We start from the raw sequence: 24,526 nt of genomic DNA on the forward strand, positions 1-24,526 counted from the left end.
GAGAGATGGATAAGGCTAGTTGGAAACGAGAGAAACTGCCACCTCGTCTTTTGCACACACACTACGTCACCCCTAGCTACTACATGCCTCTCGCCGCTTGTGTCTGGCACTTGCACTATACTCCTCCTCTCCTCCCTTTTTCAGTCTGAAAGTGTACTACAACTTCAGCTGTGCACTCTCCCTTTCCCCTCACCATTCACACTATTCTCCCTCACTCCTCTCCTTTGCCCTGCCCTTTTTTCTCCCTGCCTTTAAAGCGCATGCATTACTTTCAGCCTTGGCTATGGACTGGCCAGAGACAGCAGAACAATGGCCGCCTTTCAGTCTCACGGCCCAGCATTTGGATGTGGGGGTATAAGCTGCAAGTATTTTTTTTCTCTACAGTCAATTCAAAGAGGCTAATGCAGCTAGCGCATTATTATTAGCACGTCTCGCCACGTCTCGACTGAGCTAAGTGAAAGGAGCATTGTCTGATTGTTTGTTTGTTTATGTTTGTTGCTGGGAAACATTAAAATAAATGTAATATTCATATTCATAAATGTAATTATCCATATTATATACAAAATGGGATCAATTTGTCCTTTCACCCTTGTTCACAAATGTATTGGGTCACTGAAAAGCACCAGAAGATGACTAAACCACTCAAGTACGTCACCACACACTGGTAAAGGGGGATGACACTACGCTCTCCAGCTAAATGCAGCAATTCATGATTTCCAACCAAATTTCTAATTGTTTCAAATGGAAAGCAGCCTCTGCCCGTCACAATGCTTCACCTCATGAGTCATTTACAACGGGCTACGATCTGTCAATTAGGTCTTTATTCACAAGTTGGGAGATGTGTTCTCTTCTGGGATTTTAGTCTCCACACTGCTGCCCAGCTAGAAAAACATCCAGTCACTCCCCCGCAGCCCCTCCAAGTTAAATAAGGAAAACGGCAGTGTACGGTCCGAAGCCAGCCGGCCATGAAAGGAATTATCTGTGGAAAATGTGTCTGGCAAAAACCAAACAGTCTCAATCGGTCCTGTCACATTTTCCACTTGAATTGTGAACAGTGACAGAGAAAAAGAAAAAGAAACCAAAAACTTAAACCATCAGTCGTTTTGGCTTTAGCATGCCGTAGTGTGGTTCCTGTAAATCCAGTATGACTTTGACAGTGAATGAGTTTAACAAGGTCAAATCAACCAAAACAGAGAGAGCTGGTTTAAAATCAAGCAAATGTGTTTAGCTTGCTCTCCCAACTGTGCACTTGAAATGCCTTGGTTGGAGAGCAGAGGGCACAAGAAGCTATCAGACAGACTTTTTCTCAGTAGCGCCCCACTCTGGTGAGGGATGATGGATAAACCAAGCGTTACTACAGTAACAGCTGCCTCTATGCCTCCATCTTACAGAGGAGAGCGGAGGAGCTGAAGGCTGATATGGTGGCGCCATTTTCAGCCGCGAACGAGAGCGCATGATACACAACTGCAAGATATTGGACCTGCAGCGACTCTGTGATCCCGTCTGTGGCTCCTGTTGTGGGTTTTAACAAAAAGAGCATTTCTGTGGTGGGAGTCACATTAACCTGAGAGCAAAAACCCTTCTCTTTCCATTAACGATGTTCACAATAACCACAAATCTACTCGAGTGATCACAGCAAAAATGCTGCTTTGGACTGCAAGCTCCCACAGCTGCTCTGGGGTGGCACAAAGTAACATAAGGAAAAATAAAGAAACAGTTGGGAGAGGAAAAAAAAACAAAAAACTTTCCACAACTTTCAAAAATAAGGCCGTGAAGAGTTGGGACAGAGAGAAAAAAAATACCCCTGAATAAACATATGCATTTAGTCAAACAGCAACCAGCTCGTGAGTTAAGGGGAAAATACTTTTTATCATTCTCACGGTGGAATATACGAGCTGCATCGGGATTTGCACATGTGGAGGTTGCATAAGCTGGTTAATACTTTATTTTTCCTAAGTAGAGCTATACGGAGCGTCGCCCCCCCCCCGAAAGCCACGGGCTGAACGAGAGCTAAAAGACAGATCGCTCAACTGATAGCAACATTTCAGCACTCCGTCTGACCTTGGAGCGATTACTCTGAAAACAAAAACCTGGACGTTAAAATGTTGGCTCCCCAGGCGAGGCAGGCAAACGTGTGTACGTGAAATGAAGCTGCCGAATTTTCGGAGTTCTGAGTGCTTTGTAAGTGTGATTTTTAATACACGTAAACTTGGTCTGTGTAATATTTTGTCCAAATGAAGCAGCTTCAAATGTTCCTAAAAAAAATTTGAATTGTCTGAATGTGTAATTCACAAACGCAAACTAGTATCTACGAACTACATATGGACTTTTAATAAATGTGTATTTATAAATGTATATATTTTAATACACAGAACAAGATGTTCAATGTCCCAAGAAGCTTCTCAACACTGAGTTGCAAACTTTTCATTTTAATCCTCACCTGTAGATATAAGCCAGATTCAGCCAAATTCTTTCTTTCTTTTTTTTGGAATATTCCCTTTAATTGTTAGTCGTAAACTAACGTACTGATTCTCCAGTTTATTTAAATATTAATTTGTTCCAAAATTATTCTAATTTAGGGATCAATTTATTTGCCTTGATATTATTAATTATGAGTGTTATCTATTCAATTCCAGGACATAATCGTAAATAGTGCATCCCAGGATTTATTTGTGTCTTTCCGTCACTGGAATGAGCAGAGCATGTCCATAACTGAAGCCTGCGCGCTACCCTGGCGACAGGACTGCTTCTGTCCGCCACATAGAACCTCCACAAGGGTCACGGCCAAGAGTTCTCCCCCCTTCTCCCACCGTACGCTACAGAACAGCTGCTCTGCTAAGCACATTGACTAAGCATTGACTACTGCCTGCTGGGCTCGTTCTCTAGTTAACAGCGGAAAAAAGAAAAAAAAAATCTAATTTAAATTTGAAGTGCATTTACAGGTCTGGTGAGAAAAAAACAGTGCCATTTCCACCTAATAACAGTATTACGTTGCAGTCGCACGCTATTATTATTACTACGGTTTTCTAATTTTCCCGTCAGGTTGTGCATTTATTTTCCCTTTTGTACCCTGTGCCTCTCTGTGTCCCTTTCACTCACCGTCCCAGCAGCTACTGGCCGGCACTGGTGCGTTGCCAGAGCCACAGGCGTAAGAGAATGACAGAGCACGGGGTCATTAACAAAAACTAATCAGACGCAGGGAGAAGGCCAGAGAGAGACAGAGACAGAGAGACAGACAGGAGTCCAACTCCAGTATAAAAGTGATATGGACAGACTAGCATGGAATCAAAAGTCCCCACTTCAGCAACTGTAATGTCCATTTTCATTTTAAATTTTTTTTTTACTGAATTTTATATAATATGTACACAACATTTTCACATCTGTTAAAGTCAGAGACGTGAATGGACTAAATCCACCTCCATGCGTAAGCTAGTATTTGACACACACACACACACACACATAAAAGCACAGAATGACAGGACGTTTATTCTTGTTCTACTGGTCTGTTACAGATAATAAGAAGTCCAAAGGAGAAAGATGTAATTATTCTGCTATATGAGTCTGAGGGAGAGGAAACGAGCCCTATATGACCTCATGGCTCATTTGGTTCTTTCAAGCTCACACACACACACACACACACACACAGACACACAGAGAGACACAAGAACATGTACAAACAAAGAAATGACTGCAACAAAGCAACGTTGTCTGTGATACCAGCGAGAGACAGCGACTCTGCAAAGGCCTCCGGTTACAAAGGGAAAAATTACACAAACACGGCGCAATTCTTGGCTGTTTGCTTATGCACCGAAATACTTATCACCTTGAGCTGTTTGCATGATCACAACAAGCCAATATGTTCATGCTAATCACTGCTTCCACTTCCAGGAGAGACTCTGTAACAAGTTCGTCATTCACACTGCCAACTGTCTGCATCGTATGCATGTGACCTCTTCCTTCTCCCTCACCTCAGAGTGTGCGTCTGACCTCGACAAAGGACTCTTGCACCATTAACTGTGGGGGGACTCTCAAAATATCTAATTGTTTTCTGAGCCCAGCAGGGAGAAGCAGAGAGAGCGGGAGGGAGGAAGGAAGGAAGACGGGAAAGAAATAAAGGAAGAGAAGTGGAGCACTGAGAGGAGGGATGTGGGGAAGAAGAAAGGGCCAGGAGGAAGACAGAGAGTGAAGGACGGGAATCTCTTCAGCATCACAGCTGAGACTTCATCCGAGCGACTTTTCGCCTCATTAGAATAAATACGTCGCACTGTACTTCAAGTTAAAGGAACTCTCTGTGAACAGACGTAAAAGGCAGACTTAATAATAAATGCTTGGTGTGCAAAGGCTCTGAGAAAAGAGAGAGTGGAAAAAAAATTTGAAAGTTTCTGGTCTTAAGCTGGACTTTAAAAAAAAAAACGGTGGCACAAAAAAAATTAAATATTAAATTACGATTCTCTTAACTGATAAAATTCCAATCTAATCTACAAATTTGAAGCAGCGCGCTGAGTTTCCTCGTATTTGTGTAAATTGATACAATGCCGTAATCTTAAATCTCAATTCTTGCACGTTATTCCGACCACTGGTTAAAATGAGTGGGAGAAAAACATGTTTTGCACAGTATGAAGTTTCAAAAACAAAGTCGGAGGTTCCTCTTTGAATGATATCTGATTGTCTGCCGTTATGAAAGTCTCTCAAACTCCTGTTAAGTCTTTTTTTTTTGTCTGCATCTTCACACTTTGTCATGAGATAACTCAATATCCACTTTATTTTAGCCACTTTTAAAACACCGATTTTTTTTTCAAACTTATAACTATTCATAGTTCAACTCTTATATTTATTTATTTATTGTCTGTCAGTGAATAAGCAGAGCAGGGCATATTACAAAAAAACAAACACAACAATATCCAAGTTGAGCTCAACACACCAAACTTCTTTTTCGAGAAAATCAAACGCAAGCCAACCGTCCAAGTCGGAAGGATTTTCTAGTTTGGACAATTTGGACAAGTCTGTGGAAGCTGCAAGTTTCATACGGTGAAAAAATGAACGGCGACAAGCGGCTGCTCCTGAAGGGAAGGTAGTAAAACAAGCTCTGCATGAGTGACTTTGTTCAGACTCCAAAGAAAGAAAGAAAGAAAGAAAGAAAGCCGAAACAAAAATGATCCTTTCAGTTACCCTCTGTCAATATTTATGACAACTTACATCATTACTTTTCGGGAACACGTGACTCAGTGCACGAGGTGTTCACAGTTAAAATAGTTGGTGCGGCAGAAACATTCTCCGAAACAAAGGCAGATCCAGTTTTGCCTCAGTGTCACGCCAGCTCTCTACAGTAATGCATGAAGAAAGGGACTCAATATTTATTAACTGAATCATCAATAGACACGTTTGCCATCTCTCCCGCCGCTCTGTGTCATCGCCGCTGCTGTTTTGTTACCTCTCTGGGCTTCCTGCCTCAGCCCTGCAGGGGTGAGAGTCAAACAAACTCTATTTGGAGTAAGTAGAACGGAGTGACTGTTGTTAGCCGCATTACAGCCTCTGTGAAAACCTGTTTCCTTTCCTCAGGCGAGTCAGAGCGTCAGAGAGAGAGAGAGAGAGAGAGACGAGGCTCGGGGAACTACGTATTTCTCGCAGGTTACTGGGGACACAAGGAAGCGTGGCATGTGTGCAGACCACTGGGTCATTGAAAAAGTCGTTTCTCCTCCAGGGTTCGTGTGTCAAATCTGAGATTAAGAGTAGATTTACATGAATTTCCTTTTCTCTCCTAAGTACTCTTTTTTTTTTCTCCCCCTCGCAGAAACTGGGAAAACTTGTCAGCACATCTGGAACATATCAAGTAAACCGAGCAGTCGGTCAAGTCAAAACTTCTTCTTTTTTTTTTTGTCAAAAAGTACAGTCTAATTAGAGCAAGTCTATCAATGGCACACATCAAGATTTCACTCTAAATTGTGTTTTCCTCCAGTGAAGAAAGTGCCCCATAAATAAACAGGCAGGGTAAGCAGGAGCAGAGAGCACGACCACACCAGTCATGGTCTACGTGTATATCAAGCCGAGAATCTGAGCACCCTGTGAGACTGGCCCTGACTTCAGGAGAGCGCTCGCAGTCAGCCCTCCGTTTGTGCCCCTGACCACTAATCGCTTCAGGCAATAAATCATGTTTTTCCCCAACTTCAAACTGAATATAAATAGTTGTACAACAAATTCAGCGTGTGCTATTAATGGTTCCGTGCACACTTGAGCGCTACGCTGAGGATTTTATTCAACAAATACTAAGTGCCATTGGCAGTTGAGTGAAAGATCTCGGTCCTCTGCACTATCGCGGTGGTTAGACTTAATGAGTCAGGGACAGAGCTGTGCAGTTTAAACTCCGTAAGGAACTTTTAGAAGGAAATGCTGCCTCGACAAACGTGTACACCGAGAAACTCAAGGTTGCACGAGCAGAGAAGACTCTCACTTTAAAGACACCTTTATTTCGACTCAAGTCCTCGGAGTTAACAGCACATAAAACCTTCACCTTACTACTTATCGACTTTATCTTGGTGCAATATAAATATTATATCAACAGAGGGAGAGTGCACTTTTCTTTAAATCATAAAATGTTCAAATTAAGTATTCAGGAAAACATTTATATCAGACGAGACAGCCATTTATTTAGGGAAACTTTTTAGTTTAACACAAAGTGAAACTTTTTAAAGGAATAGTCACTGGTTTTCACACAACACAGGCTTTTCTTTTCTCATACTGGAAACCTTTTCACAGTTTGTTTGTTTTTTTTAACAAATGTATTATGATGGTTTTATTTAGATTTGTACGGTTTTATTTTAGCAAATAAATTTAGGGCCTTCTATTTGACTAAATGCCACTTGATTCCCTTTACTTAACAAACGCCACGTATGTATTCAAATATTGTACTTTATAAGAAAAAAACGTACCTATTGTATTGTTTTGGCAGCAAAATGTGTCAATAACATTTTCTCGAGTCATTTCTGTGAAGTATTCTTTCGTTTCTAATATTTATGAAACACTTCTTTAGGCACTTTTCAAAGTCTCGGGCATGCATGGCCCTGTGGACAATATTTTAATAATTCTATTGACATTTGTAAAGGAAATATTTGATACAGATTCAAATATTAAGCTCTTAATTGCGACATTTAATTCCCAGCATAATGAAACCACAGTGTGTAACACCGTAAACAAAAAGAAAAGCTCTACTGACGTTTCTCAGATCAAGACACTACAGTGAGGTGTGGATGGACTTTGTGGATCTGTCTGATGTTGAGACCAGTTCGATACTGGTGTTCATGGGCCCGCTGAGGTTGCGTAAATACCCAGAGTTTCAGTCAGAGTTTGCCTGGACAAAGCAACAAAACAATTGTATTGACTTTAACAGCTCAGTCTCTGTAAGCTACAGCTGAGTCATTCTCTGTGAACTGGCGAATTTCTTTTGTGTTTGCGAAAATTCAGCAAAGCGACTCCAACACCAGGTGATGGATGTTGTGTGCATACCTTATTACGCACGGTTTTAATCTATACTCCATTCAGGGGCGCGCTGTTTATAAACAGCCACGCATTGAAAAACAAAATACATTGGTGTTTCCATCCTCAGCTACACCCTGTATATACAGCTACTGGCAAACTGCCCTCACTGCGGAGAATAAACACCGATGTAGTCCAGTAAACCCCTGCGTGATTCATGCGATGCGTGGAGCGATGGCCGGCACTTCGCGGCAAAGCTGCCCGGGGTGAGCGGCCACTTACTTGGTGTTGGTCCGGTTCCAGAAGACAGCGTAGCGGTCTGCCACCACTTTGGAGCTGGGCTCCTGGCTGAAAACACACATCAACAGCAGCAGGCAGACAAACAGGACCATTTCCACATGCAGCATCACTACAGCGAAACTTCGGCACGTATCCCTCTTCAGCGTGGCTCGGTCAGTCGAGTTGTTGCGAGCGCTTCGGCCGGGAGGATGAGTCTCATTCACATGTGGCCGTGCGTTTCATGCGCAAATACGAACGGTTGCGCACAGCACGGGAACGAGAGGGAGGCGAAAAATGTGACCATTCAAGTGGACACTTGTGATGACACTTGTTCAGGTTTGACTGGGCAGCAACAAAACCATACGCGTCACTGCGTTTTCACTCCGATGCGGGGCGCGGGTCCGGGTGATTCATAGGCTGTATTTCACGCAGGGTGTCACTTGTGACAAATCCGTGGTGGACAGGAAAAGAAAGCCAACACAAAGCCACTGCTGCACGGAGAGTGAGATCAGCACACGGCACAACAGGCAGTGTCTTTTCTGTTGGTGAGATAGTACTCGCTCCCCCTTCTGCAGGTAGATACTGGATGCAGCCCGTGTGTCAGGCTAAATGACAACTGCTCAACACTTCTTCTTCTTCTTCTTCTTACTCCAAAGCGCTGGGGATTAACCAGTCTGAGAAGTGATGGAGCGAACACAGAGCGAGCTGTAAAGAGAGAGGCCCAATGTGTCCAATGACGCCGTGTGGCGCACGTCAGATGTCCATATTCTCCAGGCAACTTTTTAAACCCATACAATCGGTCTGTGGCATCTGAATGACAGCCTCAGTCTTTCGTCTCCAGCGTGCGGAAGAAAAGAAAAAAAAAACACCCAAACTGTTTATCTTTTCTCAGCGATTTCGCGGAGGTGTCACGGCCGAGGTGGGGAGGAGTCCTTCTCGGTGTCGTGGGAGACGGACAGCGGTGTGGATGTGTGTATGGTGTGGTTCTCTCATGCGCTTCCCTCCGCGGAGACACTCGTATATGTCCACATCCCAAAGTGTCCTACTCATATATGAGCCATCGTGCGACGCGCAGGGCTGAAAAAAAGCTTGCGCTTTTCCATGTGCGTAGCGCGCAGTCTTCCTCTGTCTGTAATGTTTGGGTTTTAAAACGCCGGGACGCGCAGGAAGGTGAGGGCAAAGGCAGGCAGCTCCAAACGCCGACTGAGAGAGTGGGTTTGGTTACGGGGGAGCGGGGGATAGTCCCATTGGTTTGAAATGATTTGAATGGGCGTCGCTCGAACAAAGCCAAACCCCTCCCCCCACCCAAACCGAGCTAATTCAATTACAGCGAGGTAGCGGGGAAGGAAACGTTTGGGAGAAGTACACAGGACAGGGACGGCTCCCGGATCCTCCACTGTCAGATCCGCCCGATATGTGCGCACAGCGCTATTTAATTATATGCAAACGGACGCAGCGGACCAAAGAAGACCATGGCTCCCTGTTTGGCTCCATTCAGTTTGACTGAATTTCTGGTGTGTTTTTGTTTAAAAACAAGACGGAGAGAGAGACGGCTCTGTTTTCAGGGGTAATATCAACATACAGTAATTATCCAAGGAAATAAATAAATAATTTGCCTTATTTTTTTTATTTTTTTTTTACAATAATTAATTAATTGTTTTAAATTAATGATTTTTCTCCCTCTGAGTCACGATTGTAAGGAATTCCACTCCAGAAAAGGTCACATCTGTCCCACAGGTTCAGACAGACCGAGGAGGAGGAGGAGGAGGGTGGTCGCCTGTGCTGAGAGATGGTGGCCATGCAGGCTGCGGGTTAGATGGAACAGCGCATCCTGTTGCGGAGAGCGGACTGAGGGACTATGAGGCGCCGCTCCAGCGCCCAGACGCCCCGCAGTGGCAAGCAGGCGGGACAGCTGACTCAGCCGGGGACAAATCCAAGTTCGAGTGCGCCAGGGGAGCCGCGTCTGTCGTCGCCTTAAATCAGACAAGTGCTCACAAGGAGGATTTATGAAACTTAAGAAAATGAGCAGCAGGCCCAAATTCAGGTGGGAAATCCTTAACGAAAATAACTGTAACATGAGTTCATGTACTGAGTGCAGAGTGTCTGGCTCTGTGGAAGAATTGTGATATTTCTCCAGATGTTGCCCACATGCATGCATGTGTGTGTGTGTGTGTTTAAATATGAAAAATTGGTTTGCAAAATGTATGAACTTCATTTTCTCTAAAAGGCACAAGAGAGTACAAGCACCAAGTAATGTGGCTTGAAATAATAGTCAAAGTTCATATGTAATATAGATTTATAGAGCTGTTAAAAAAGAATTGGCTTTGAAAGCTAAAAGTAGATTTTTCTTTAAAGAGACATATACATGGTTTTTTTTTTTTAAATGTATGAATAAATTCAAATGCAGTTATTCCTGTTACTGACTGTGCAAGGGCTCAACAGGTGCTGTGGGGGGGGGGAAGAAAGAAGCGGGGAGGAAAGGGTGAAAGGGCAGCTAATATTTTAAGATAATCCTCTTGACCTCCTCCCTTGGACTGGTGTAAACTAAGAGCCATTCACTGGCAGCTATCATCACACAAGGGCACTCACACATACACACACCCCTGCAACTGTCTCAGGCAAGTTTTATCACATAAACACATTTTCTCAAGTTTCTTTTTTTTTTCTTTGGCACAGCACACACACACACACACACACTCACACACACTTAGAGAAGACACTACCAACTACCGGATGAGGAGGGGTGGGAAGGTCAGCTCAGAGGTCAGTCAACATGGCTGTTTTCACACTGACTTTACAGCCGTGACTGCATTCCTCTCCTGCTGTGTCCATCTCTTTCCCGCTCCTGCGCTCTCACTCACACACACACACACACGCACACACACACACTTGATAACAAGCATATTTAACTGACGAGTGCGCCGAGCACGTACCCCCAGCTGCTTTCATTTTCTCCGGCATAGAAACAGAGCTTTCCCTTGCCATCGCCTTCTTAACCTGCTGTCACTATCATAGTGTGCCGCGTTGATTACTTCTCATGCGGGCCTATTTTCTCCCCTCGCCGCTGTCCACGTGTTCCAGCAGAGTGGTGCAAAAAAAAAAAATATGGCTCTATTTTCCATAAAGAAAGCTAGGTTTATTCTTCTGTTTGATAGATTAGTGTAAAAGAAAAACAATACCAACACGGACTAATGATCAAATGATGTGGTTTATAAGAGGGGATGTAAATGTGAGGGATTGTCATGCACATGCACTTATTTTCCTCCTTTTTCACTGTCTCTGGTGTGCATTCTCATTACTGTTTTTTCCCCCCTCTGTGAAACTATTTAACTTTGACGTTTTATTGTCCAATTCAGTTTGGGTCATAATTCTAGTGATGCCTTTTTGATGCATAACTGGTTTCATCAGGGCCTTCAATTTGGGGAAAAGTCATTCAGGCCAAAATGACAAGTGTCTGGCCTCAAGCCTAAGAATGTCCTCATATCACACGTCTTTGTGCGTGCTCACTTTGCCAGGTCACAGCAGGGTGAAATGGGGAGGAGGAATCGTATCTTTTCCCTTTTTTTTTTTTTTTTTAAATGTTATTGTTCTTTTGCCAACAGGACAATTATTGACTGCATCACAACACAGACTTAAAAAGATGTGAGAATGTGCCCCGGTCTGCCTGGTGTCAATATGGCAGGCCGGGCTTGCCAACAAACAATTATGGACATCAAAACACAATGAGATCCAAGAGAAGAGATTCCCTTGAACGTGTCTGTCAATTAGAGGTGTGCGACACCTGCAGTGAAAAACCAAAACATGGCACACTGTTTGGCAAAGTATCAATCAAACCTATTTGCAATATCTCGTTTTCGTTTTGGGTTCTGTCGCATCTATTGGAAGTGGATTTCATTAACCGGTTATGAGATGCCCTCACATTGGAACAGATATAAAACTATAGCACAGACAAAGTGGCACCTTGCAGGTATTATGGATGCCTTTAATATCATAAACCATAAAAAGGAATCGTTAAATCTGCTCTCAAGACACACATTAAAGCTCATCCTCATTTTCATATTTCTATAAAGTGTACCTATACACTTTTACAAGATATGGCATTCCCTTAATGTAAAGTCTGTTTACAGTGATGCAGAGCGGCACCGGGATACAGTGGATCAAGCACTGTAAGGTATCAGGGTAATGATCTATTCAGACAGTGTAGTTCCAAATGTCATTGATATACAGCTCACGCAGCCATAAATATGATGCTCTTTCACAATACCAGGCAGTGGGATCCTTGTCAGTTAGAATAATTGAGAGCATTGTGCATGCGTTTTGCCCTGTAACCCCATTCACACTATCATATGCTCCAAACGGCAATTGCAGATTAGGTTGTGTTACATATGAGGAGAAAATAGGATTCCACCTCTTTGGGCCACAGATGAGATTTTTTTCCATGGCCATTTCAGAAGATAATAATCATATTTCTCCTTTATACACAGGCAGATAGGTTCCACCACGTGTTAAAAGAATGGCACCGTATGTATAGCTATCATCCGGTAAATAAAAAAAAGACCACATCTGACAGAATAAAAAAAAAAAAAGCAAGCGTAGCATGCAAAGCGTAACTGTCTGTATCCTGTATATTCATAAACCTGACACAAACCTTTCTCATTACATCCGAGCTCATCAAGAGCATTACCTCCCTACTACGTCTCGCTCTCCCGCCCGCTCTGTATTCTCCACCGCCTCCCTCCTTAGGATGCATATTAGATTAAAGATTTTATTGTCACACTCAATGCACTTAGAGCATTGGCAAACTAAATCACAGGGAGACAGCATGTCATAGAAGAGACACCTTGGGTTGACTAAGTCATGACGAGCCAGCACAAATCGATGAGGGGGACTAATCGGATGTATCTGCTGGGACAGGACTTGCCCTGAATTCAAATGATGGACACCAGATGGGGGACTGATGTTGCCATTAGTGCGCCACGAGTGCGGTAGACATAGCGATGTAAGGACAAGGACTTTCTATTCAAAAAGGGAATCAAGTTTTCAATAGTGACAGCCAAGGTCTTTCTCTCCGTGGAGTGAAAGCAGAACCCTGCAGTGTGATGGTGATGGTTGTTTGTTGGTGTGAAGAAAGAGCCAGCGTGTATTTGTTCTTGTGAGGGCCACTACAAGGACAGAAGCATTTAGAAACCCTTACTACCTGATTTGGACCTTCAAAACAGCATCATCTAGACCAGGGTTTCTCAATCCTGGTTGCGGGGGAAACCTCTGCCCTGCATGTTAGGAAACGTGTACAACATGCACGGCACAGTGGGTCACCAGAAACCCTGATCTAGACAACATGTGAGTGATTTGAACATGGATAAAGTTATGGAAAGACTGTCGTCTGAGGAGAAAAATAAACCTACATTAACAGGATGCAAACTGCAGTGTCCAAGGTATACACTTTGCACAAATGCAGATTTTGTTACAGACCCAGGATAGCTGTCTTTGTGCAGGGCCAAGCCAAGCAGCTGCTGGCATATTTACTGTACGAGCATGTGAGTGATATTGATCCTCTCGTTTAATTCTCTTCAAGCGAAGGAATAAGTGTTTTTCCCAAAAATGTCTCACTACCTCAGCGTTGGATTCTCTCTCTAAAACCCCAAATTTAACTTCATTAAAGAAGAGATTCTTAAGATCAAAAAGAGTGCATTTGTAACGTGCTGCGTGTGGGAGTCGCGCACATAACTCATATCTGCATATTTACACTCCGTCGCACATGTGTCAATGCGAGTTTTGCTTTTAAAGCGCGGAGTCGTATCTCCTATCTCAAAATAAATATTCCAGAGAGCAGATTTACTTTCTTGGATGAATGAGAATGTCCGCACAGGCTCGTTACTCCAGGGGTTTGAGACATACCATCAGCTGATAAAGAATTAATAAGAACATTCTCCCTCCTTTAGCTGGATGCTATCGGCCAACACTGGTGTGAAAACAGCTGTTTTGTGTCCGACCTGCACCCAGTTTCTCCGCAGCTTTACACTTCTTTACTGTCACATTTATTTTCTTTTTTGTCTGCCTCCCATTTTTATCCACAGTGAAACGAATGAAGGCTCACTCACGCACACACAAACACACACACGGAGGAACAGAAACCACACAAACAGCCCACCGGCTCGGTAAATGTTTATCTGGTCCGCAACAAAGCAGTTGGTTTCTTTACGCCTGGTTGTGATGCATTGTGTGGTGGGATACTTTATCACGCTGCACACTAATGGCGTCAGCTCCAGCTGTTTGTGTTCCTAACTTTACTGCACCAGTTAAAGTCCATATATCTGTGCTGACATGCATGAGACATACACACCACGTACGGTATGTGTGTGTAGTTTCTCTCTCAATACACTGGCGACGACAATGCTGAGTTACTTTTTCTTGTTGCCGTTTTGAACCAAACACGCCCCCATTTATTACCCTTAAGTGTATTATTTCCAGTGGGCAAATACTGGGTTAATGAATCAAGAACACGTAGCACTGTTCCCATCTTATCCTTAGATCTCATTCAGGGAAGTCTAACTTCTCCTCATCACAGGGACCTGTAGAGGAGCAGATGACAAATCACAGTATGTGATAATAAAGGTGACACTGTGAAAATCCCTTGGCTGGGATCCATCTCATCATTATGAGAGCATTATGAATGGTTGTAATAAAAGTGAATTAAGACAGGACACCGCTGATATTGATATTATGAGCGTATTGTCCCTTCCCTAATGCGAACGGTGCTTCTGCTGAGCTTTCTGCAATAAGGCCCGCAATTCAGAGACGCTGTGCTCGACTCTGAGTAATGCTTACATGCAATCATGACCTAAAAGCTGGGAGGAGAGAGTGTGGGCAACTATTGAGTCCTCTTTTGTACTCTTTCATTATAGCGATGAATGTTTTTTTGTTTTTCTTTAAAAAAAACCTTTGTATCCCTGGCTACAGTGTGCAACGCAGAAGTCATACGGCTCTATGGGCCTCACGTCTCTTTGAAGTCCCAGGAAGAAATTGATGCTCCGCTGTCCCTTTATGGCTCTTCAGTCTAAAGAAAATATAGATTCATAGGCCAGGACAAAGCTAATAGCCAAGTCTGTTCAAAGCAAAGGAACAGAATAATAGTGCTGAGTGTCAGTTCAAGCCAAAGAACATTAATCTCTTATTAATACCAGTTGATTCTCTTTTCAAACTGTACTTTCTGTCTTCTCTCGTTCACACGCATTCTCCGGCGGGTGTTGGTCTGTGGAAAAAGCCACCGCTGAAGAGCTCAGCTATACATCATTGATGAGGGTACAATAGCATTAGTGTATGCTTAGCCTGCTAATTCTCACTGCCGTTATGGAAAGTTTTCTAATCGGGCTATTTGTAATTCTGCACATAAAAGGATAAGCTGAGATTCAAGCTGGCAAGAGGGCTTATGACACTGATCAAATTAAGATCATTGTCTCCCAACAGGAATACCTGATAATGAGAAATACAGTTGCCACAGGGGTGTATTGCTGACACGCTATTGACAAAGAGATTTGCCCAGCAGTATTTATGAGTAGGCATTTGTTATGCACATTGCATATGCAAGGATTTTTCCAGCTACAGGCCATCCATTCTCATATGCTCTGCATTTTCATTCCAGGAGTGTTATTATGAACATCAAACTTCGACAAAATAACACGATTTAACGTGTATTTGTTTGTCAACGTTGGCCCCATTGTGTCAGTCATACATTCCTGACTGTCTGTATAATGTGAGAATGTTTTATATCCCCTGACGCCACAGTAATCCGCTCTCTCCAGATATCACTCAGTCGTTGAGGGAGACCGTTTCCTTCTCATGTTCTTAATTTGTCTTTTTTTTTTTTTTTAATGGAAGGAATGAAGGACACGTAAGAGCTCGGGGGGGGTAAACTCCCATCTGATCCGCCGCCAGTTGTGTTTGCACGCCCCTCGCACACAACTGGCATGAAACATGTGCACGCAAGCACACACATGTACGACTCCATTACCACGCCGTGCCACAGAGATTCACGTTTCAAAGCCTGAACGCACCTAAACACATGTAGGAGCGGACGTGCTGACATTCTCACATGCATAATCACAGATACAGCAAAGTGAAAACACAGCCTCGGAAAATTATGGGGTGGAAACCCTCAGGGTGTGTTTTTCCTCTCAGAAAATATTTGGTATAATCCTATCTGATAGTGAGAAAGAGAGTGAAAAAAATAAAGTTTTTTTAGCTTTTGTTGCTCTGTTTGGAACGATAAAGTGACGATAGAGTGAGCAAAATGTGACTTTGGTCTGCTTGCATGTTGTATAAACACTAACACACATGACATAAAAGGACTTTAAATTGAACTGACACCCATCACACCTGTGTCGTGATGTCATCAATTTTCTCCTCCACTCCTAATGAAATGTGATGTCATCACTCAGCGTACGGTCCACTGATAAAACCCAGGAAAGTGTGAGGTCACTCCAGTATTCCCAAATGTGACATCAATCACAGTGACTTACAGAGAACTAAAGTACAAGTCCAAGGCAGTGTGGATCAGCACCTCCAAAATAGATGGATCAGGGAAATAATGTCACTGCCATTTTGATTTAATCACAGTGTAGACCCTATATTACTGAAGTGTGACACTTTAATTACAGTGATTAGTACGAGTGGAACATACGTATTTGTTGTCCTCAAGATTTGTGGCAGCAAAACGAAGTCGGTGAAAAAAAAGAAATCATCAAAAAATGTGAAGGATAAATAGGTTCACAAAATACATGTTTTTTTCCCCCTCTAGTTTGGCTTTTATGTGCCCAGGTTTTGACGTATCCTACAGCAAGGCCTGCAGATTATCCAGAGTGCGGTTGTTGTTTCTGGAAAAGATCAGTTGATTTTGAACACTCTTGTTCTATTTAGTGGCAGTCTGGACCGGGTGTTGACATACAATCTTAAGGACAGATTTCTGAAAATCTGGACAAAAAAACAGCGCTTTGCATGGGTAGACCTCATGAGAGGTCTACCCATGGGGGGGGGGGGGAAAGCTTGTTGTGTTTTAGCCAAAGTAAAGTTTTTTAAACTTAATTTTTTTATTCTCTCCGAATCTTTGCACATGGCTCACTGTTAAAACAGAACCTGATTAGCTCGGTGTGATACGTATCAGTGTTACACATGCGCCCACCAAACTCTCACACCTGCAGGTGAGTACAACACAGAGCTGCCCTCTGAACTGCCGTGTTTGACTAATACCAACTTGTCAGCACTATATATCCCTGCAGCTCAGGATATTGGAGCAATTACCTTCATACAGCGCCCCCTTGGAGCACAGAGGTCATCGGAGCCCGATTCATTTGTGGGACCCAGTCAAACACACCTAACAGCACCGACGCTGACTTGTTAGGGAACGAGGAGGTCGTGATAATTAGCTGTGACATTTGCTGAAAGAGAGGCCAAGTAGGCCCGGCCTGCGCTGAGATTTCGGCATCGAGAAAGAGAGATCTATCAGAGAGAGAGAGCGCAGTCTTTCACCCTCCTCTCAAATGGATGTCATTGCCTAAAGGGCCTTTCTGCCAATCAGCAACTTCCCAACCAAATCATTTGCATCATAAAAAGCCTCTCATGATGCACTTTGAATATCTTTGTTGTTCACTTAATCACTGGAATGGAAAAAAAAGTTTTGTCGCATCAATGATTCAATCAGACTTCTCTGTTGTAATTACAGCGGCGTTAGATATTTGGCCACTGAGAGGCCACGGAACACACATTACATCTCTGTCCTCTGGAAGTTTAAAAACAACATAATGGTCTTTATTTATTTAAACCCACGCACAATGGGAAACAAAAAAGAAAAGTAGCTTTCCCTGTTTCAGTTCTTGAAAAAGCAACCATCGCTGTAGCTGGTAAGTCCAGTTGTGTTGCCTGCGTGAAAAAAGGGGACGATAACAACTTTGCTCCTTTCTCCCTGCCTCCTCAAACACTATCATTCTATAAGGGTGGATGAGTGTTTGAGTGTGGGACAGGTGCAACACTGTTGATCGAGCTGTCACATAAGTCATTGTGTGTCATTAGTGAAACTTATTGCCTTGGGTGAAGGCATATAGTGGGCAAGAAGCCACCAGCTGAGTGGGTGGTTTATCCGTGTTGCCCTGGTATTCACTCTGAGAAAAGGATGCAAAGCCGTGTGCATCCCAGACGACCTTCTGATGTGGTGAGTGATCTGATTGCGAAAGCTTAATAGATGCATCCTGGGTGCACTCATACCTTTTCTTAGAGTTACCCTCTTGTGATCAGATCACCCGAGATGGATGGTATTGAGAGGTCTGAATAGCGCCATAGTCTCCTTTATGTGACTACTTGCACTGCAAAATACTGCATGTACGCTATATGACTAACATGCTTCGATGAAAACACATCTGGTGTCCATTAGAAACATATTCTTAGGTCAGGGGCTACAGGATATTTAACATTTCCATCAAAGACTCCAGATGACAAGGTAATGTCTTAGACAGAGACACAGGCTCATTAAATCACTTGCATTATGGTCTTATGATCTAAAAGAAAAATGAATGACTAATAATTTTAAGATCATTAAAAACAACACTGTCACAGGCCAGATGATGAATTTCCACACGCATCCTTTTCATGCAGCTTACAAGTTCATGCAGGACAAAAAAAAATAACGGACATTTTTGTGTTTCCCCCCCGAAGGTACGGACATGTAACGCGCGTTGCACGGGAGGGAGCCTCGCGTCAGCCGCTTCTGTGGCATGTGTCGTGTCTGTGAAGCAGTAAAACAAAATGTGATGTCAATCAGTCCCACGTCTTCAAGAAATGTGGCGATGAAAAGAGACAGATGGTTCATTTTCAAAATGATAAATGAGCACGAGAACGTAATGATTTGCTCACTGCCACCCATGAAGTATGTTAACTTGTTCACCTGTAGCAATATCTCACTAGCTTCTCTCTCTCTCTCTCCCTGTGTGTGTGTGTGTGTGTGTGTCTCCCCCTCTTCCTCTATGTCTCTCCCTCTCACTTCCTTGCCCTAGGCAGGACATGGGGCCACCTGCCACTGTGAAGCAGTAACATGGGCAGCAGTGACAGCTCTCCAATGGATTTGCACACCACTGCAGGCCTGGAGGCCCTTTGGTAGCGCACGTTCCAGAGAGCGAGGGAGATCTATTGCCTACCACAGGAACAAGCCAATTAATTATGCAAATCACACAAGGACTCTAACATTTGTGGCAGAAGTACATGCTGCATGGTAATTGGCCATTTACAGCAACGTATATAACACAGCGGTGGGGTCACTGTTCCTTTCAAACCTGTCAAATGCTGATGTATATTAATTGCTGCCATCACAATAACCATCAAATTGTCTTTAGAGCCATTCTGTTGCTGCCGTGGTGTTTGTGAAATGAGTAGACGGTCCTCGCCAGAAGAAAAACAGCAGCCAAATGAAAGGGAGGCCGTACGTGACTGTGTCTGAGAGGCAAAGACGTAGGGAGAAGGAAATTGTTATTTTGCCACGTCAGAAATTACACAGATGAGAATAACCACCGACAACCGTCTTCGTTAGGGCACTTTCACACCAGGGGACACAGTTCGATTGGGCAGTTTTCACGCCTTCGTTTGGTTTAGTTCGTTTTCACGTTGCACTTTTGTAAGCGGACCAAGCCGCCTGGAAAACGTCACGCAGTTACAACAGCTGCTCGCCCGAAATGAGCACAAGAAACTGCCCAGTGTGAGCAGCGGGTGAGGCTGCGAGCTGTCCAGCACGTTGCTCTGTACATGAGACGAATGCAGCAGTACCGGAAAAGACGGCGGCGAGCGAGAGATGTGCTGCCGAGCGAGGATTTAAAGGTTTTCAGATCACATTTTATACGTCCGTAAAATCATTTCAATCACTTCCACTGGAAGCTAACCGCACCAGGGTTCACTTGCAAGCTCTGGTGTGAAAGAGCCCCTCGTCGGGTCAACCCCCTCGGACCAAAACATGCGTCTCACTTTAAAAACACCTTACCTTATCTCTCGTCAAGGAATCTCTGGAGTTTTAAATGATTTTTCTCCCACTGTTTATTGATTGTGTTACAGTGGTGTTGCAAGGCTGTGGAGTTAATGCTAATGCAACTCAAACCTTTCCTGCTTCTTCATCATTTTTAAGGTTTTACACCAGTCAAATAATTAAAAGGTTATATTGCGAAGTCAAGTGTTAGAAGAAACATACAGAGAGAAGGCAATGACAAATAGTCTTATGGCGCCTTTCCACCGGCTCTACTCGCCTCGGCACGGTTTTCACTAGCATAGGTACCTGGTACTTGCGTGACGTCACCAGACTGCCAGCCACTGATTGGTGAGAGTGCCGTCACAGGAAGAGAGGTCCGACACAAAATCAAGCCGAACGATGCCGAACTGTAGATCAGTTAAAAGGATTTAACAATCCTGAAGATGTGGATTAAACTCCAACAATTAGCAATTATCTCAATATTTAACAGAGGAGTCTGGTGTAATTAGGGACAGCATCGGTGATCGCGACCGGTCAGTAGACACTCAAGTGATTCACTTACACTAAAAACAACCGCTTTGCAAGTCACTAGTCATTGTGCATTGAGTAGGTACTTTTTTTGTAGTACTTTTTTTTGTACTTAAACCGTGCCGCGCTGTGCCGAGGCGAGGCGAGATGAGCCAGGACCATAGTGGAAAAGAGCCATTAGTTCTATTATTTAATGTGGAGGGTTTGCTCTTCTGGTCTTCTTTCCCACTTGACACATGACACAGGTGATTAAATCACACATTTTTAATTCTATATTTTGTATTTTGTATTTCCATCACATGTTACAGTTTCTTATTCATTGTTTTACACATGGTCAGCTTTTGTCTGGCCGGACCCTCACAGACTAATCACAAGCTCACAAGCCTAAAAGAGATTTATCACCTGTTCCCTTTCAGAGTTGACACAGGATGAACTTCAGATAGCCTCTTTGTGCTTGTGAAACAATGCCACATCAGGCACACCAAGTCTAATGTTGTTTTTTCTGGTATTAACTGGAATCAGCTGGGGATTTTCTTGTTGGTGCTCAGAAAATGCTGGCCCTACAGTGTGTCTTGTACGTGTGTGTGTTAGCATGCATGTGAGTACACATTCTTTGAGGGTGAACCATGTGGACATGACAGAACTGGCAAGAATGAAGAAGATAACAAAACAGGGAGACACAGAGGATGAGGCAATATATATGGAAGATCTGGACAGAGCTTGCTTCTCAGACAACAGATCCCCGTCAAAAGTCTCTGATCATAAATTAAACATGTGCGTCTTAATCATACTACATGGGGAAAAGAATCTCACCCCAAATGGGTTCTCCAGTGCTTTCTGTAGTCGCGGTGTATCACATGCCTGCCTCCTACGAGGGCAGAACGCATGAAAATCCCAACATGAGCTGCATCCGCATAGCAAGGCCATGTATGAATAGGAGAAGACAGATTGAGGAGGGTTTGATGGCGATGGGGGAACGGAAGGGCCGAGATGTGGCTGTTTCTGGGAGGCCTTCAAATTATGGCAAAAACTTGAAACAATGCTGGAGAGTCATTAAAAGGAAAAGCCACTAAGTCCCAAGGAAGGATGTGATGTAAGGCCTGAAAAATGCTATTAAATTCAGATCCTTTACAAGCCTATTTCGCAATATTTCTCAAATAGTTCCTTTATGTACTGAGGGTTACTTAGGTGTCTGGATCACAAGTCGGTGTACACAAACAACTAAACTTTCCAATTTTATTAGGAAATATATCCTAAACATGGTTTAGGATACTGACAAATTTCCTTTGGCCTCCGTTTTTGGATGTTTTTTCTTCTTCCCCTGCAGTGAGCATGAAAGCCCGAGCGAGAGGCGCATTGCTGTTGTTTGTTCCCTTCTTGTCCTCCTACAAGTAACCATGCACCTGTTAGGGTGTGCGTGAATGTCGCAGGAAAACGTTGTTTGTGTGTACACACGGTGCAGTGAGTGCGAAAGCTGCAGGAGCAGACAGATCGGAGCTCTCTGCACAGTGGTGCCAGAGGCAAACCATTAATTAAACAAAGAGATAGAAATTGACCCAGCTGGTGGTACAACCCACACACCCACGTACAGTGCACAGATATATGCACACGTGCACACGCACATTTACATACGCGGTGCACTGTCTTGTGAGGAAGAAGAGCATGCACACTGCAGTCTTCTGAGATGATGATTAAAAATCATCATTTAGTGATTTTTACGTCATTGACTGGCTGGCTGTTTTTGTTTGTGTGTAGTTGCTTGTTATAACAGGAGACACACGCCCACCCAACCTCTATCCCAAGTATGTGCGTGGTAGGTGCGCACATGTATGAAGCCGACGACTGGTTATGAGAAGAGAAGAGACTTTTTATGGTTTGGCTGTGGGGCTCCCAGGGAGCCACTGGGGCTTTGCTTTATCTCTGACTTTACGTCTTTGTCCCATTCATCATGTTGAATGCTGATAGTAAAAAACTTGACTCACATACACAGGAGCTGCTCTGCTACGCTCTCCACATCTGCCTACCTACAGCTACCTCTCGGTGTCTCTTTCCCTTATGCACACACACAGTCATACTGGGAGTTGAAATCTGCAAATCGACCAGACTTTTGACAGTTTGGGGGTGGAGTCCAAGGAGGGACAAGGGACTTCTTGTATTTGATTGACAGATATCACTACGAGACATCCGGAGTGGAGAGGAATTTTAGTGAAGCAAATGATTTGTAATGTTCATAAGATGGCTCTGACTGACGAGAACTCATATTGAAGCCTATGTTTGATGTTGCGTGCCACGGTGCTGTGTGACTCATCCTTTTTCCTGTGTTTTGCTGTGTGCTTTGTGGGACCGCCCATTCTGCTCGTTCCACAGGTGCCTCCAATTCAGCAATCAAGCTGTGGACATAAAAAGCTGTGGAAAAGCTGAGGTGGTGCTCTTGCTCCTTGGATCCATGCTGATAGCCAGTTAGTGTGTGAGCCATGGAGTGGTGTGTTTTCTCTGTGCAGCTTGGGAATCTGTGTGTTTACTCTTTTCTTACCTTGTTAGCAACGGTACGTGTGATACTTTGTCCAGTGGAGAAAGGGTGTATGTTTACTTTGGTGGTTTAAGTTTGGTCTGATCTGGTTTGATTCTTTCTCTCGTAGGCCGATCAGCTACTTCTGGAGCAGCTCGCTTTAAGTTTGTTTTATGCGTATTCATTGTAAATAAACCGTTACATTCCGATTGTCTCTGCCTTTCTTCTTTTAAAATATCCCGAGGTTTTATTTGACATTGTTACTCCCCTCGTCCCCTGGACTTTAAGGGAACGTAACATAACATAACATAACATTTATTAAGTAACAAGTGTGTATTGTTACTGTAATGAGAAGGAACCAATGTTCCAGAAGCAGCTTCATTTTTTCTCCCTCGCAGCTGCAGGAACTGCTTGCGGGTGTTTAATATGCGCGCAAGGACCTATATTGAGCAGTCGTAAGTGAATATTTGCAGTAATAATATCATTTGCTTGACTTCTGACATCAATGTGATGCCGTTACTGTTCGGAAAAGGCATCGTTGAAGATGCATCAGCAGTTGCGGGGCCTCACTTGCAAGACAGTCTGGGTTTGTAAATGTTGATTGTTGGAATTCAGTCATTTTAAATTTCCCTCAACTGTTAGTGCTGGCTAATCTTTACTGTTATAGCTTATGCACACACAACATCTCCAACCTAGAAAATTAGCTGCTGTTACCAAATTGCTGACAATAACATTAGATTTAAGATAGGGTCTCATTAAAACAGATTATGGTTATAGATTAAGGTTTAGCTCAACATATGGACAAAGCTATGTCTTGCTATCATGTGTTTCCAGCCTGTGTGAATACACTTTGTGATCAATTAAAGGCCACATAGACCGGAAGCTCCAATTAACGCTGCGTTTGTGTGTGTATCTGCGTCATTACCTCGTTTATGAAACCCTAAAGTTTCAGAACAACAGTTCAGCCACTGCTGAGAAAATAGTGTTGTATTGTTTTCCTGGGCTCTGCGAAGCGGATCGGCACTTCCTTAAATTGATGTCGTCATCAAAAATCCTCACCACTCCTCTCACCACCGTAGCGCCTCCTGGCGTGGGCACTAGTGCGGGCACATCCGGTTGCGTACATTCAACCGCAGAAGAAGAAGAACTACTCTCATTGTAGCTGCTGAGATGCAGAGCATCCACCGTGCCAGAGGGGGAGCTGCGTATCTGAGAGCTGGCCTATCTATTACGTCACTTCCAGGTACCTGGCCAATCACAGGACAGTGGGAAAGCTCTCGTTGGCTGGCCTATCACAACACAGTCCACATTCTAGGGGTGTGGTTTTGGTCTGAAACAGCGCGGCTGACGAGAGCGTCAGTGAGGAGATATTTTGATCGGCTCGTTTGCAGCGATTAGGAGGTTTTTAACCATGAAAACAAGTTTATATATGTAAATAGACCTCCATAACTAACATATATGTGTGATACAAGCATTCGATGTCACCTTTAACACATTTCACATGTGCTTCATTACCGCCATGCTTTCTGTCTGTTTAGCTCGGTGTCTCTTTTGAGTTTATATCCGTATTTGCATCTGCCTGCGTTTCTGCGCAGTGGGAGCATCTGTGAGCCTGTTTAATTATTCAAAATATCTTCACTTCACCTTACTTCTCCCACTGTGTGTCTGTGCTTGGGTCTTAAAATCCTTAATAGTGGAACCTGCTGGTTATTCCAGGCTACTGTGAACAATCAGTACTTTAG

The 24,526-nt window shown here is 43.5% G+C and overlaps 1 protein-coding gene across 2 annotated transcripts in view; it reads right to left on the bottom strand.

The window, feature by feature from the left end:
• The window catches only part of LOC122769376 (ephrin-A5b-like), an 84,753-nt gene extending 75,819 nt beyond the window's left edge, over window positions 1-8,934 (bottom strand). The window contains exon 1 of one of the 2 annotated variants that reach the window (XM_044025879.1): window positions 7,753-8,931. In XM_044025879.1, the coding sequence (XP_043881814.1) occupies window positions 7,753-7,877 (125 nt within the window). In that variant the 5' untranslated portion in view covers window positions 7,878-8,931. Of the gene's footprint in view, window positions 1-7,752 lie in introns of both variants that reach the window. The other variant, XM_044025880.1, reaches the window with a different exon arrangement.
• Between the last annotated feature and the right edge of the window lie 15,592 nt (window positions 8,935-24,526).

Source organism: Solea senegalensis, linkage group LG5 (assembly GCF_019176455.1).
Source record: "Solea senegalensis isolate Sse05_10M linkage group LG5, IFAPA_SoseM_1, whole genome shotgun sequence".
NCBI lineage: Eukaryota > Metazoa > Chordata > Actinopteri > Pleuronectiformes > Soleidae > Solea > Solea senegalensis.